Raw genomic sequence first — 14,601 nt, 5'->3', positions numbered from 1 at the left:
CCTTCAATACAATTTCCTTATCCACAATTACGGCATTTTTATTTGCAGTTTGGGAAAGTTATGATAAAGAATCCAATCGCACCTCCAGTGACTATCACAGAGTTCATGCAGACTGGTCGATATTTTTTTATCGTCATATAAATTTTTCTCGCCACCATCCAAAAATATAAGCGCTGATTTGTTCATTTGTTTGTGTTCATTTAGTTAACCTGTTTGCCCTCTTTTGTCCAGTTACGGTACAGACGTTCTTAGTGCATCCATTGATATTTTACGATTAAATTAATCACGCATCCGAAAATCCAAGGAGATTAGTCAAATACAAGCTGAAATTAATGCGAACATAGCATGGCATCCGATTGCAAGTTTCAATCATGTGCGCTTACAATACCAGACATTCACGGTTAAAAATAAAATTCATCCATGATAACAGAGACACAAAGGTACTGGACAGCAAATTCAACAAACAGAAAACATCAAGGGCTTCTAGTACTCATCTCCTTCGTCATCCTCGCCCTCAGCAGACTCAGCGCCCACTTCCTCGTAATCCTTTTCAAGGGCAGCAAGATCCTCACGAGCTTCAGAGAATTCTCCTTCCTCCATACCCTCACCCACATACCAGTGAACGAAAGCTCTCTTGGCATACATGAGATCAAACTTGTGGTCAATCCGAGAGAACACTTCAGCAACACTGGTGGAGTTGGAAATCATGCACACTGCCCTCTGAACTTTAGCAAGATCACCTCCTGGAACAACAGTAGGTGGTTGGTAGTTGATACCACACTTGAAACCAGTTGGGCACCAGTCAACAAACTGGATGGTCCTCTTGGTCTTGATGGTGGCGACAGCAGCATTCACATCCTTGGGCACAACATCTCCACGGTACATCAAACAGCATGCCATGTACTTACCATGGCGAGGATCACATTTGGCCATCATAGATGAAGGCTCAAATGCACTGTTGGTAATTTCAGCAACAGAGAGTTGCTCATGGTAAGCCTTCTCAGCTGAGATAACTGGTGCATAAGAGGAAAGCATGAAGTGGATTCTGGGGTAAGGGACCAGGTTGGTCTGGAACTCAGTGACATCCACGTTCAGGGCACCGTCGAACCTCAAAGAGGCAGTCAAAGAGGAAATAACCTGAACAAATCCAACAAAACGATGTTAAGACTTAAAACACAATATCTCAGGATTCACAAAAATTACCCATTCGCCAATTTCGTTTGATATACCTGAGAAACGAGACGGTTGAGGTTGGTGTAGGTGGGACGCTCAATATCAAGGGAGCGCCTGCAGATATCGTAAATAGCCTCATTGTCCAGAAGAACAGCCACATCAGTGTGCTCCAAGAGAGAATGGGTGGAGAGGACACTGTTGTAGGGTTCAACAACAGAGGTGGATACTTGAGGTGAAGGGTAGACTGTGAACCCAAGCTTAGACTTCTTTCCATAATCAACAGACAAACGTTCCAGAAGAAGGGAACCAAGACCAGAGCCAGTGCCTCCACCTACGGCATTGAAGACCAAGAACCCTTGAAGACCAGTGCAGTTGTCAGCAAGTTTTCTGATGCGGTCCAAGCACAGATCAACGATCTCTTTCCCAACTGCGAGAAAGTATTAAACATTAATAAACTGGGCAAGACAATATGAGTACATTAACAAACAAGAACAAGAGATTGAACTTAGATATGATCACTTACTGGTGTAATGACCACGGGCAAAGTTGTTGGCAGCATCCTCTTTCCCGCTGATCAACTGCTCAGGGTGGAAGAGCTGGCGGTAAGTTCCAGTCCTCACCTCGTCAATGACAGTCGGCTCAAGATCTACGAAAACAGCACGAGGAACATGCTTTCCAGCACCAGTCTCGCTAAAGAAGGTGTTGAAAGCATCATCACCACCCCCCACGGTCTTGTCACTGGGCATTTGGCCATCAGGCTGTAGAATGGATACAGATATTTGAGTTAAAATTAACAAGAAGCATCCAGAGAGAGATTGGGAACTCAAATAATTATAGGTAACAGCCGTTTAGGACAAAGAGCAAATGAGATTGCAGATCAGATAATTTTGAGGACATTTGATTATGAAATTACAAATTAGAAGAGGAACAACAATAGCGAAACGAGCAAAAACTCCAGCATAATGATTCAAAAATCTCAGATCTGAAAACTCAAAATTTTCGACACCAGCCGTACAAAAGAAGAGATACGAGCCAAAAACCGCAGCACTACGATTGAAAAATCTCAGATCTGGAAACCCAGAAAATTTTCGACACAAGCTGTGCGAAAACTAAAAGCTAAATCCAACGAAGTTCCGGATCTAAAGATATACTATGATAATTGACGACTAGAAATTCCCAGATCTGAGAACTGACACGATTCACAACACAAACCGTAGAAGAAATCCAAAGAACGCTAGAATTCAGATCCCAAGAGAAAATCAAACAAAAACGGAAGAGAAAATTTAGATCCGACCATTACGAAACAGATATTAACAGATTAAGAAAAAAAGATACGCACCCCGATTCCATGCTCGAGGCAATAGAGCTCCCAGCAGGCATTTCCGACCTGAATACCGGCCTGACCAATGTGGATTGAAATGCACTCTCTCATTGTCGCTGAATACAGGAGATGAAACGAGAATTGGAGAAGGGAAGAGAATCAGAGAACAGGAATCGCAGATAAGACAAAGAGAACGAAGGCGTTTATCAAGACGCCTTCTTCTGAAACCCTTTGGATGGAGGAGGGAGGCAGAGATAAAGATGGTATTTATAGGAGGATGAGGGAGATATTTAAATTTTGAAATCACGGAGATGCGCTGTCGTGTTCCATGCCAACGGACGGCAGGAAGCGAATGAGTTGGCTAACACCCGTTGGGCGTTTGGTTTGGATAACCACCCTGGTAACCCAAGGGTTAATCTTTTTCTTTTCATTTTTCAAATTTTGAAATCCATTATTGCCACCGATTTATTTTATTTAACCAAAACCCAAATTTTTAAAATCTCCATACTTTATTATAACTGTCCTTTTTATTAATTTCTTTCGCCAATATATATCTGGTTTTTCTTTTACTATTTTTGTTTTCTGTGAAATTTGTGTGAAAATAACTAACTTCATGTTTTTTTAATCAATGTTTATTTTTGTTTACTCATATGTATTATACAAACGTGACCCGTGGTTTCAATAATGATTATTTTAAAAAAAAGTTTTGTGATGATGACATGTGTCATTATGGTTAGAAATTAGAAATTGGTAGTAAAAATGATATATAAATTTGCTAGTTATTTAAGAAATTAAAATTTTTCAAGCAAACTTGACAAAATAAGTTCAAGAAAATTTTTTTAAAGAAATTATTGTGGAATAAATGGAATATAAAATAAAAACATTTTTATTCTCTTAAACCAAGTTTTTTTCTGGACTTAGCTTTCATAGAAAAAGCCCATTTTCATTTTATTTTACAGAAGTTGCAAATTGTGATAATTTTGATAGAATGAACACAACATATTTAGGTAGCATTTGGAAAATTGGAACTATGTTTATTAAAGTAAAAAGTGTGGGCAAAAAAAAATAAAATAAAAATGATTTTTAAAAAAAAAATCTCTTGCTATATTATCAATTTTTCTTTTAATGAGCTAATATGTACCTATCCTATATTCTTTAGCACGATATCATGAAACAGTTGTTATTTTCCTCGTAATTATAATGAATTCTTTAAATAACTCCAAGAAAAAATACCCTCCCCTTTTCTTTTCGAATGCATAATTAAAGAAGATTCAATTTGCTTTTCCGAAGCTCATTCATTCATAGGAAATGGGACCTTCTTTTTTGAATAATAAATGGGACCATTTTTTATTTTCATTAATTAATAATTAATAATGGGGCCAACAAAGTAGGAAATTTATATAATATGAGTAATTTAACATTTTTTGAGTCTTTTCATAATTAGTGTTGGTTATTGTATCTAAACTTTGTCAATCTATCTTATTTTTTCTTGCCAGAAAAAAATTCTATACATAGATATACGTAGTCACCTTAAAACGTCGACCATAAAAACAAGTACAATATAAAATAATACTCATAATATTTTATAATTATAATTAAAATCTTACAATAATATGCTTTTGGTTTTTAATATAAGAGTTAGTTTACTAATTTAAGTAAATTAAAAAAACTAGTTAAATTAGTTATTTGTCATAAATAGATGTTATTTTATCTAAAATATTCTTACTAATCAAGTATATATGCTAAAACTATCATTATTACAAGGATTATCTTTAAAAAAAATAGATAAATATAAGATGCAAAATAGATTGGGATCTTATATTCATAATCAAAATAAAAATCAAACAAACTATTAAAAACCAAAAGTAGTAGTATTTTAGGCCGAAAAGTTAACCGTCTAAAAGAAAAAGCCTCTCTTTATATACACATTATTTTTCATACTCATCAATTTTTGTTCTGGGATTAAATCAATCCCATTGAGTGAGACTCTTGACCTAAAATCAGGTCTAACAATATACTCTTAAGGTGTCAAGGGGGTCCCTTCTTTCGACATCACAACTAACACAAAAATAGAAGATTACTCCTCAGTGAAAATTAATTTATCAGCTCGGGGCAAATCTCGTGATAAATTGAATACAGTGGACCCTCCTTTGCTTTCCTTGACAATGATATCTCACATTCAATCAAGTGGAAGTCTATACCCACTATCGTTTGCTACCCACAAAATTATGGGTAAATTAGTTGGTGTGTGTACAGCCAACGATTCTACGTGGTGAATAATGTAAAAGACATGTTTATATACAGATCCATCATCATCACACTCCAGTAGCTTAAAGAACATGTTTTTTCAAGCTCCGTGGCTTCCAGTTGTTGGGAAAAACGATCCCCCAAAATGTGCATGAAAGAACATCCATATCTATTGCCTTTAGGTATGTACAATCCCCAAATTTGGGATGAATGATAACAGGGAGTAACAAAAAGGAAATTATTCAGTTTTCAAGTGATGTCTCAGTAAACACTAACAGTATATGCAACTAGTCATGGTCAAGTGACGAGCAATCAAGAAGGCTCCCCATTGTGGTAATACATGCCACTAGTCATGGTCACGTGACAAGTAATCAAGAAGGCTCAACATTCGGGTCACTGGTCACCTTCATAGCTTGCGAAATATAAAATGCAATACCTTTTTTCGGCCAACTATAAAATGCAATACTAGACCAAGCTTAAACCAGGAAATACAAGGCCAACTCAACTTGCTTTTGATTGGATATGAACGTAAATGTCCTCAGCAAAAAGAAAACAAGGCAGATGCTAATGTACTTCTAAACATTGCTATAATTCAAATTGTCAATATTCTGTCACTGGGGAAAAGCTCAGTACACTTGGCGAGTTCCAGGTGTGAAGTGCCAGAGGGGATTTCATGATATGTTACCCTCTGTAAAAAAATGCAGAAGGATCTCGTTCTGCGGCTTTCCAGATGCATTGTCAGTCAGTTAAAACTGCAGTCATGGATAATTCCATTACCCCCTTATGTTCGTTGTATCTCTAATATTCCTCTGTTCGATGTTCCCTTTTCTCTAAAGGAAACTATTATTCTTAATCCAAGTCACAGGCTGCAAGCCATCCAACAGTGGAAACTAATTATTTAAGTAAGTCAAGCAACAGGCTGTGCACCATTCCATGTATGGAACTCTTCATCAAGCTCGTTCAATTTTCGGCTTCGGCTTTCTTGTAGATAAGTGACACCAGACCACACTCCCCGAATTAATAAGATGCTCACGAACACTACACTTCCAAGTGTGCACACCACCTACATTGAATGATTGCAAGTATTAATGGGCAAACAAGAAGTAGAAATCTTGAAAAGAGGTACTAAACCAAAATCTCTAAGCCTAAAAGATTAATTACTTTCCACTCCAGGCCAAAAATGGAAATACAAAATCCATAGTTATATTTTAGTAAAATTTCTGCATGTACATTTTATTTAGTTGAGTTTTCCTCCAGATCGATTAACCTTTATGTATTCTAATTTGATGATTCACTGAAAACGAAATGTTGAGAGAAGGAATTCAGAGTTTTCGATTGTCTGAATCACGTTATTACATTGCTATTAGAAGACATAGAAACATAATCTAGTTAGGGCTGATTGGTGTGCATAGAGAACGCATGCCTTAGGGAAACAAACTCTTACCTATGAAAATAACTACCAAAACAGATCCTAACAGGAACCAATATTTACCAAATTTGATTCTCTCAGGGACCACCAGAAACAAACTAAGGGTGCAAGAAGCAAACATTTAAATGCTGGTTAGTAGCTATCGGCTTCAAGGGGATAAGCCTCTAACAAAGAGACGCACACCAAGGGACATCCTGTAGCCTCGATTAGCACCCAAGATTTATGGACTTCACTTAAATTTCTTTCATGCAGTGATTTCTTAATTTAATTAGTCATGTGCTATTCAACATTGAAAAACAGTAAGCTTCAGGCACATATATCTTGTGATAAAAACCTTCACAAAGGTGAGAATTCATGCTGCTCTCGAAGGCTAAAAATAATCCTATTATTACAGCATTCTTTTAGCAATTCCCAAGAGAAGAGAGGTTACATGATGCAAACCCTAAACAAGCTCAAATGAAAAAGACATTGCACATAGGGATGGCAAAAAATCCACAATTTAGGTGTACGTGCTAATTGCCCTATTCAATTATCCAAATTGAGGAATTTCTAAATTCTAACCTATGGAGATGGGAATGAAAACCACACTACCTCTGTCAAATCCTCCAAGTAGAAAACAAGGATCATGTCCATGTCCATGTCCAAATTACTCAAGCACCACACCTATATTAACATCCATTTCACAGTTTCACATTAACTATACTCATTCTATAATAACTTATTTTGGCAATTACTGAGCAATAATTGTAGCCCCTTCCATGTCCAAAATCCCCAATGTCCTTTCATTTGCCTCTCAAGAGGATACAAGAAAACCCTATAAGAGAGTCTATTGTTGCCGTCAAAGCTTTTCGCCTTCACCTTCTCTCTTTCTCTTCTCTAATAAAATCCAGATTCTTGCTTTGTCATTCCTTCATTTCAATTAAATTTGAAAACTCCACGAAAAATGACATTCGAAAACATAGAAACATAATCAAACCCTCATCTCTTGTTTTCTTCTCTTCATTATTATTTGATCCTTTCTTCTCTCCTTTGTTTTCCCTCTTTCGCTTTCTTCCTTTTCTATGTAATATTGTATATTCATTCAAGGTCTTCATAATCAGGTAGATTTGTGATTTTGCTCATTTATTATTAGTTGAAACTGTCTAATGTCTGCTCTAGCTAATTTCTGTTCACTGCGTAAAGGAATTTATTCAGCTGCTGTTGCTAGTAGTACTTTTGAACTTTTAATTTTGTGGCGTGGTCCTTACCCAATGGCAAATCTCATGTTTTAGGTAATTCCCCAGATATTTTGATTTGAATTCGAAGGTGCAGCTTTAAATTAGTTGTACGGTTTGAATTAGTCTTCCATCTTTACTTTTTTATTTTTGTTTTAGTTTTATTGGATTTTTACTTAATTTTTCACCATTTTTTGTGGTTGGTAAATGGGTTCTCCGCAGATCCCCATACCCTCCTCGTGGGGAAGGGGATCAAAAGTGCTTTTTCAGCGTAGCACTCACCTAGCCCTGCTGCCATTCATAGTTCTTGTATCCTAATTGTCCAAAATGAATCAAAGAAACATCTTAACAATTACTGAAGAATATCTAAATTACTCCAGAACACTAGTTATTGGACCAGGAATTGCAATATAAGAATCGGCTAACCATCCACTTTCAAATTCTAATCAACATCACAATCCCCTAAAGTAGGAATAGCTTCAAATTTTAAACCTCCAGTTTAATAAGGCACCCTGATGATGCTTCCAGAAAAAAATATTTGCCAACGCTTTATCACGCACATCTCCTTGAATGTCATTAAAATACCATAGAGAGATGTAAGTAGCCTAATGAATATCTCCTGAGAGCAGAAAGCATCCTTTAATTAGCTCACATTAGATACTAGAATTGGCGGCAATAACATTGTTCACGACACTCACGCCCATTTCAAATAGATGAACATAATACCTCAAGAAATGCCTTAAAAATCCACAAGAATGCCAGCACGAGTACACCGTTTACAGAAAATCCCACCTGCATTGTAAGAAAAGAGTTAACAAAAAGAAAAAGCATCTGACTTTTACTTGAAAGTTGAAAGCAAATTGCTTGATCATAAAATCCAGTTTTAGCCCGGGCATTGGAAGAGGGGAAATGAATGGCTTCATCACATTCACAAATTTATCGCCATGTCTCAGAACCCCAAACAGAGGAAATTATCCAATTTGACATATATATGACTTACAGAAACCCTTTCCCCATTTTATGTAGACTACTCAACCATATGACTCCACCAGGGTACCATAGGAGTGTGCATTCCCTACTAAGGCTGGGTATGAGGATTGGTACTAAGGGGAGAGCTGATATGACCGAAATAAATTAATCGTGAATTTGTTCTCTAGTTAAATGTTAGATAACATCCATTGTCCTATCCGATCACCTATTCTTAGGAGAAGACACTGAGTTAGAGAAGAAGATTCTTTTCTTACAAAGAAAGTATGCGTTGATTACCCTTCCCGGTTTTCAATTCCATAGCAAGAAATTGCCAACCAACACCAAAAAAAAAAAAAACTCAGGAGGATGATCCTTACCAGCTTCGTTGAAATGGCTTGAGGAAGAACAGATCGAACTGCCGTCCTAGCTCGTTTTGAGACCTTTTTGAACATATTGCGAAGAAACCTAACCAATAGATCCAGACTTCTTTCTTCCTCGTCATTGTCGTCGTTGCCGTCGTCCTCGTAATCGTCGTCGATGCCACCGCGTGCCGAATTGATAGTGCGTCTCCATTTGCGAGGATCGTCTACTGAATTACTGTCGTCCTGAAGCGAAATCAGAGAGCAATTACAGCTGAAATTTCAAAAACATACAGAACTTAATTCCAAGAGGTATCTCAAACCTGAGGAAAATTCGGGATACGTGGTCTTGAAGCCTGCAGAGGAGGGACGATGATTCGTGAATAACGAAGTTGAAGAGCGGGTTTGGGCAGAGGAAAAGCAGAGTGCGGAATCCGAAATAGTGGGGGAGATTGAACTGTGATTGAAAACACCATAACGGTGATTACAGAGCCGAGTGGCAATAACTTCCTCCACTGACCGCCAAAAGAGCGTCAGCAACTACCATTGGGGTATGGAGATGAACCAAGATGCAAAGGTCACTCCAAATGTTTCGTATTCGAGAAAACGCCCAAACTAGCCACGATACATTTCGCATTCGAGAAAATGCCCAAACTAGCCAACAACAACGTACGTACGTCCTCTTGTGGAGTTTGACAATCCCATCCCTAAGAGCACCAAAAAACAGGAAAAAAAAAAAACTTTAATGTTTAAAATAATTTAAATATTCTTTCATACAAATATAAATTCAAATTTCAAAAAATATATTTACGGGATATAATCAAAGAAATTTTAGGAACTTAATAAAAAACTATAACCAACTAATTAAAAGTTAAATAAAATTATAACAATTTGTGAATTAATTTTTTCTTATCTTTTATTAATTCAGAAATATATTTTGATAACTTTTTTTAAATTATGACTTGTACAAATGTAATAAAAATCAAACCATGAGCGGTATCAATGTAATAAAAACAAATCACACTAGCTAATCCAATTCATAAGTATATTGACTACCGCACACATGAATATTGAACAAAAAGAGAAAAAATGACCAAAAAATCCGTTATATTTCAAAATGATAAATAGTTCATCAAAAATAGTATTTTTTATCATTTTCTCTATAAAAAAAAGGTAGTCTTTCTTTTTTTAAATTGGGAAGGAAAATACACATATATCATTACTTCAGCGAAAGAAAATACCAGTTGACAGAAATCGATTTTCAGAATTTATTGGATTAGGAACAGAACTCCCAGCTTTAATTAGAGTAACCTATTTATCCACATGTTCCACCTCTTCTCTGTTACGAGGAAATGACCAAAAGAATTAAAGTCATTCACAAGGATACAGGCTACTCTAGCAAGATGATCAACATCCCTATTTTTCTTTTTTATACAAAAAAAATTTGAAATAATTACTTTTTAGTTTTGAAAGAATTACCATAAGGTTCCAAAGAAAAAATTTAATTACTAAAAAATTTTATTGACAGGTGTGCAATATAAATCAATTGTCACTTCTTATATTAAAACTTGTTATTGTATGCTTTTCAGTTGTCAACAGATTTTAAAATAATTAAATTTCTTATTTAAAAACTGATTGCAATTCTCTTTTTTTAGTTTCTACACAAGAAGTCTTCTGGTAGAGTTAATAATGTTTTCCTGTTAAAGGAAAACAGAGAAAAGAATCAATAGTAACTTGGAAGGAATGGTAACCATGGTTGTCCGTTGTGATTATAGAGAAAAAACTTGCATAATCATACAAAGACCTCGACAGCCTCGTACCTCCACTTCAGCAAGAAAATAATCATTTAGAATTGGTGGATCACATGGGCTAATTAAAAGCCCCATATTTTTGGTGTGTTGAAGAAAGTTTTGAAGAAACCAAAAGTGTAATAAAATGGGAATTGGAATAGAGACATGTACATAAAAATAAACTTTGACGCGCTTTAAAAAAAAAAGGGAGAAGGAAGAGAATTTTTTTCTTAAATTATATTTGGTTTAATAGAAATAGGAGAGTAATATAAATACATGAATAAAAAAACAGACCTAAATTTCCCGAGTTACAAATACATGCCATGCAGATGTTTGGGATGAATTGGCAAAGCCAAGATAGTTTTCTTAGCATGCATTCCCAAATAGTGTGGCCCTCCATAAACTTTTGGAAGGAATGAATATCAAATAAATCTATGCATATAGAATGAAGAAAGGAGTGTTATTCCACCGTATTATACAGCTCCTTCCAACCTTTGGCTTCCCTTTCCATCTCCATGCTTGCTTTCTAGTGTCAGCCAAACATAACATTTAAATGTTTACCCAATTCTTTTTTTTAAGGGGGAAAAAGGAAAAATAGTTAAGGATGTAGAATCGATTTGGGGTCTATTTGGATTGGTGGTAGAAAAAGTAATTTATTTCTAATCTGACTTTTAAAAAAATAAGATTGGGTAAAAGTTAAATTGGGTAAGGTAAATTGTGTTTGAATTAGAGTTTAAAAAAGTTAGTTTGTAAAAGTTAGATTAGTAAAAGATTGTTTGGATTATGATTGAGTAAAGGTAAGTTTGTTTGTAAAATTACTAAATGGGTATGAGTTTTAATAAATAATAAAACATGATAAAAAAAATTTACATGATACAATGAATTTAAATTAATTTAATATGAAGAAGTGAAATTTAATGAGTGAATAAAATTTTAAAACTTTAAAGAAATCATAAAAAAGATTATAAATATAAAGTGAAACATGATAAAAAAAATAAATTAACATAACACAATGAATTTAAATTAATTTCATATGAAGAAGTGAAATGGGAGAATTATGCGAAAATAATGAGGAGGAGTGAGAAATTAACAACCAATCTGACATGTTAATTAATAATGGTCCATAAACTCAGTTTCAATTTGAATAAGCACCTCAGATTAGCTTATCCAAAACATACGTTTACATCCGCCTTTTGGTCCTATATCAGATCCCCCAGTAGCCCTCCCAAACAGCCCATGATTTTCCAATCGGGTTTAATATAAAAATAAACTGCTTTTGGGTCAGAAAATGCTGACCCAAACAAACACTTAAAAGTTGAATTGAGTTTGCACCTATCTTACTATTTTTGAAGATATTATGTACTGTTATTAAAGTCATTTGTAATGAACAATTTTCTTTTGTCAGGAGAATTTAAAAGGATCTTGAATTTAGAAGTTGTGATTTTGGCCTAGTTCACTTCAATTCATGAGCTCTGTGTCTATTTTTTTAACTATTTGTATGATATTGTTCTTCAAAGTTTCTCCCCAAGGTCTATAAACGTAATTCCATTGAATGTTTCTCCTCCAATTTCTTACTATTGTCTTGAGAATTCATAGATATAGCTTCTCCTTTGATGTTGCATAACTTTACCTCATCATGATTGTGGGGAGCTTACTCCTCAATTATGCGTATCATAACAAGGCACGTGAGTATCTTCCCCCCCCCCCTCCTTTTTTTTGTATCAAACTGAATAATTCATTCAATAAGAAAAGAGTTCATGAGAAAAAGTAATAGCACAGATAAATGCTCATAAGAGCACTAATAGCGACCAAATAGAACATAAAACAAAGAACAAACAAACCATAATAACACTAAGGGCCTATTTGGCAAGCACCCCAAACCATGGTTTTGGGACCCAAATCATGGTTTAGAGAAAATATTAGCCAAATAGGGATAAGAAATGTGAAACTATGATTTGGGGGCAAACCATGGTTTTGAACTCCCAACCATGGTTTCACCAGAAGCGGTCCAGAGTAGTTTCTTGACTCAAATTATTTGAACCTTGATGTGGGCCCAACACGAATGACAAAAGAACCCCATTTCCTAATTCAAATAATTGATTCATTTCCCAGTCGGTTCTACGCATTTGCTCTTCCTTTAATATTATGTTTTATAAACATATATGTTTTTAATATTATATTTTATAAATATATATACATATATTAATTATTTATTAATTATATTATCTTTTACATTATTAATTACGTTAGTAAAAATTAATTTATTAATAATTTTATTTTTCAAATCAAAATATATTATAAAATCTATCCCTTATATAATTATCATATTAACTTATACTTTTTTTAGTAATTTGCACATGTAAAAAGTACTTCTGGTAACAACTATCTAAACACTCTCACTTTTCAGAATCACTTTTTCACAAAATCTATTCTTCCCAAAATCTATTTTCCAGAAGCTATTCTCTAAACTATGGTTTGGTTTCCAAACATCCCCTAAATGACAAAAGACCAAAAATTAAGTAACCAAATTCCCAGCCGTAAGAGCATTACTAGTTGGGATTTTCACCAGAGAAGAAGGGGGTTGTGAAAGCCAGTTTTTCAAGCACTTCTCCCTTAGAGCTACATGAGCACACCAGTCAGCAGTTAAGTTGTGATGTCTTGAGATCCCCTCAAAGATGCAAGATCTCAAAGCTTTGTCAGGATTATGAATTTCCTCCACCAAATCAAACATTCCCATTTTGGGCATTTCAAAAGCTGATTAACAACCTGAATTAGTGAAAAACAATCAGATTCAAACTTAATATTATCAAAACCAACATCAATACACTAAGAAATGCCTCGTTAAAGAGCAGAAACTTTAACCATAAAGGGAGAGGTAGCTTCCGCAACATCTCCTATCAGACATAACAATACTTCCCCCGAGGGACATCTGGCAACCAAACCAATACTTGATGATGTTGAAGATTTATCACAAGCACCATCACAATGTAAAGTCACATTAGGCCACATACTACCTCTGGTCTTTAATATAAAAGCTAATTGATTAATTTGAATAGATTAAGAAAACTAGTTAAGTTAATTATTTGTAATATGTCTTCCCCAAAAATCTCCTTGCTAATTAAGTACATTGGATAGAATTACTATTACTACAAGGACTATCTTAAGAAAAATAGATAAATATGAGAGACAAAGTGGATTAGAATCTTATATTTAGGACCAAAATATAAATCAAACGAGTTCTTATATTAAGAACCAGAGGTAGTAGCTTGTAAGGCATTAGAAACTTCAGTTGAACAGCTGTCAGAGCTCTGCACATTCAAGCCAACACAAGACCACCCATTTGCATCCAATACGACTCCAATAAGTCTGTTGCTCTTTGAATAATACTCATAGGGTTGCAAGACTTATATTAAAAAATAAAGCAGCAACGGGTCTTCTAGATTTGCCAAAGCAAACAAGCCGCAAGGGCCTTCGCTTTTTCTAGCCATTCATCACTGCGTAGCAGACCCAAGAGCCAAAAAGCATCAATGTGAGTAAGACTACTATCATTAATTCTTAACCCCAAACTACTACCAAACCAAACAACTCGAGTTCTATCAGAAAGAAGCAACAGATATTCAAGAGTTTTAGGCATACGATTGCAAAGGGAGCATATAGGTGAACTTACACTTTCTTCTTCCAAAGAGCCTCACGAGGGGAAATTGCACCCTTCATCACCATCCAGAGGAAAAAATTTTATCTTTACTGGGACTCTCAACTTCCAAATTTCTTTCCCAAATGCTTCTACCCACATCCCAGGACCTACTGCGTCTTTTCGGCACTTTAGGATTTTTACTTTTAATCCGCCTTTAACTTGCTTTAACAGAATAGTCACCTGTTGTTGCATAAGTTGTGCTACATTTGATGGGTTTAAATTTAGAATGATTGCTATAAAGAGATTATGCCTTATACATGTACAATCTAATATTCCTCCGGTTCTTAAGGTAGGACATAATTAATTAATTTAAATAAATCAAGAATGCTAGTTAAATTAGTTAATATAATACATTCTTTTTAAAATAATATCATAAACATCTTTTTTAATTCCCTTCCTACATCT

The 14,601-nt window shown here is 35.0% G+C and overlaps 2 protein-coding genes across 2 annotated transcripts; both read right to left on the bottom strand.

Moving 5' to 3' along the window:
* Positions 1–308: 308 nt before the first annotated feature.
* On the bottom strand, positions 309–2,737 carry LOC114724934 (tubulin alpha chain). The gene is made up of 4 exons (XM_028911404.1): positions 2,513–2,737; positions 1,697–1,931; positions 1,230–1,600; positions 309–1,137 (listed from the first exon to the last, which is right to left on the bottom strand). Exons 1-4 carry the CDS (start codon positions 2,603–2,605, stop codon positions 484–486), a joined length of 1,353 nt encoding a protein of 450 aa, XP_028767237.1. The 5' UTR covers positions 2,606–2,737; the 3' UTR covers positions 309–483.
* A 2,457-nt stretch (positions 2,738–5,194) lies between these two features.
* LOC114724926 (protein SHORT HYPOCOTYL IN WHITE LIGHT 1) lies at positions 5,195–9,284 on the bottom strand. The gene is made up of 4 exons (XM_028911383.1): positions 9,036–9,284; positions 8,731–8,958; positions 8,111–8,176; positions 5,195–5,804 (listed from the first exon to the last, which is right to left on the bottom strand). The coding sequence occupies exons 1-4, from the start codon at positions 9,186–9,188 to the stop codon at positions 5,649–5,651; spliced, it is 603 nt and encodes a 200-aa protein (XP_028767216.1). The 5' UTR covers positions 9,189–9,284; the 3' UTR covers positions 5,195–5,648.
* Positions 9,285–14,601: the final 5,317 nt, after the last annotated feature.

The sequence above is a fragment of the Neltuma alba genome, unplaced genomic scaffold (assembly GCF_004799145.2).
Source record: "Neltuma alba isolate B1F8T4 unplaced genomic scaffold, ASM479914v2 tig00012206_pilon, whole genome shotgun sequence".
Lineage (NCBI taxonomy): Eukaryota > Viridiplantae > Streptophyta > Magnoliopsida > Fabales > Fabaceae > Neltuma > Neltuma alba.
This window is presented reverse-complemented; position numbering and strand designations above follow the sequence as displayed.

Bases quoted from the DNA above. Each gene is read 5' to 3' on its own strand.
- LOC114724934 (XM_028911404.1), bottom strand. From the start codon at position 2,605: ATGAGAGAGTGCATTTCAATCCACATTGGTCAGGCCGGTATTCAGGTC. The intron at 1,932-2,512 runs GTGCGTATCTTT...TCCATTCTACAG, and splicing joins GCCTCGAGCATGGAATCGGG to CCTGATGGCCAAATGCCCAG. The intron at 1,601-1,696 runs GTAAGTGATCAT...ACTTTCTCGCAG, and splicing joins TGCCCGTGGTCATTACACCA to TTGGGAAAGAGATCGTTGAT.
- LOC114724926 (XM_028911383.1), bottom strand. From the start codon at position 9,188: ATGGTGTTTTCAATCACAGTTCAATCTCCCCCACTATTTCGGATTCCG. The intron at 8,177-8,730 runs GTAAGGATCATC...CTTACAATGCAG, and splicing joins AAGCCATTTCAACGAAGCTG to GTGGGATTTTCTGTAAACGG. The intron at 5,805-8,110 runs GTATTATGTTCA...CATTCAATGTAG, and splicing joins TTTTTAAGGCATTTCTTGAG to GTGGTGTGCACACTTGGAAG.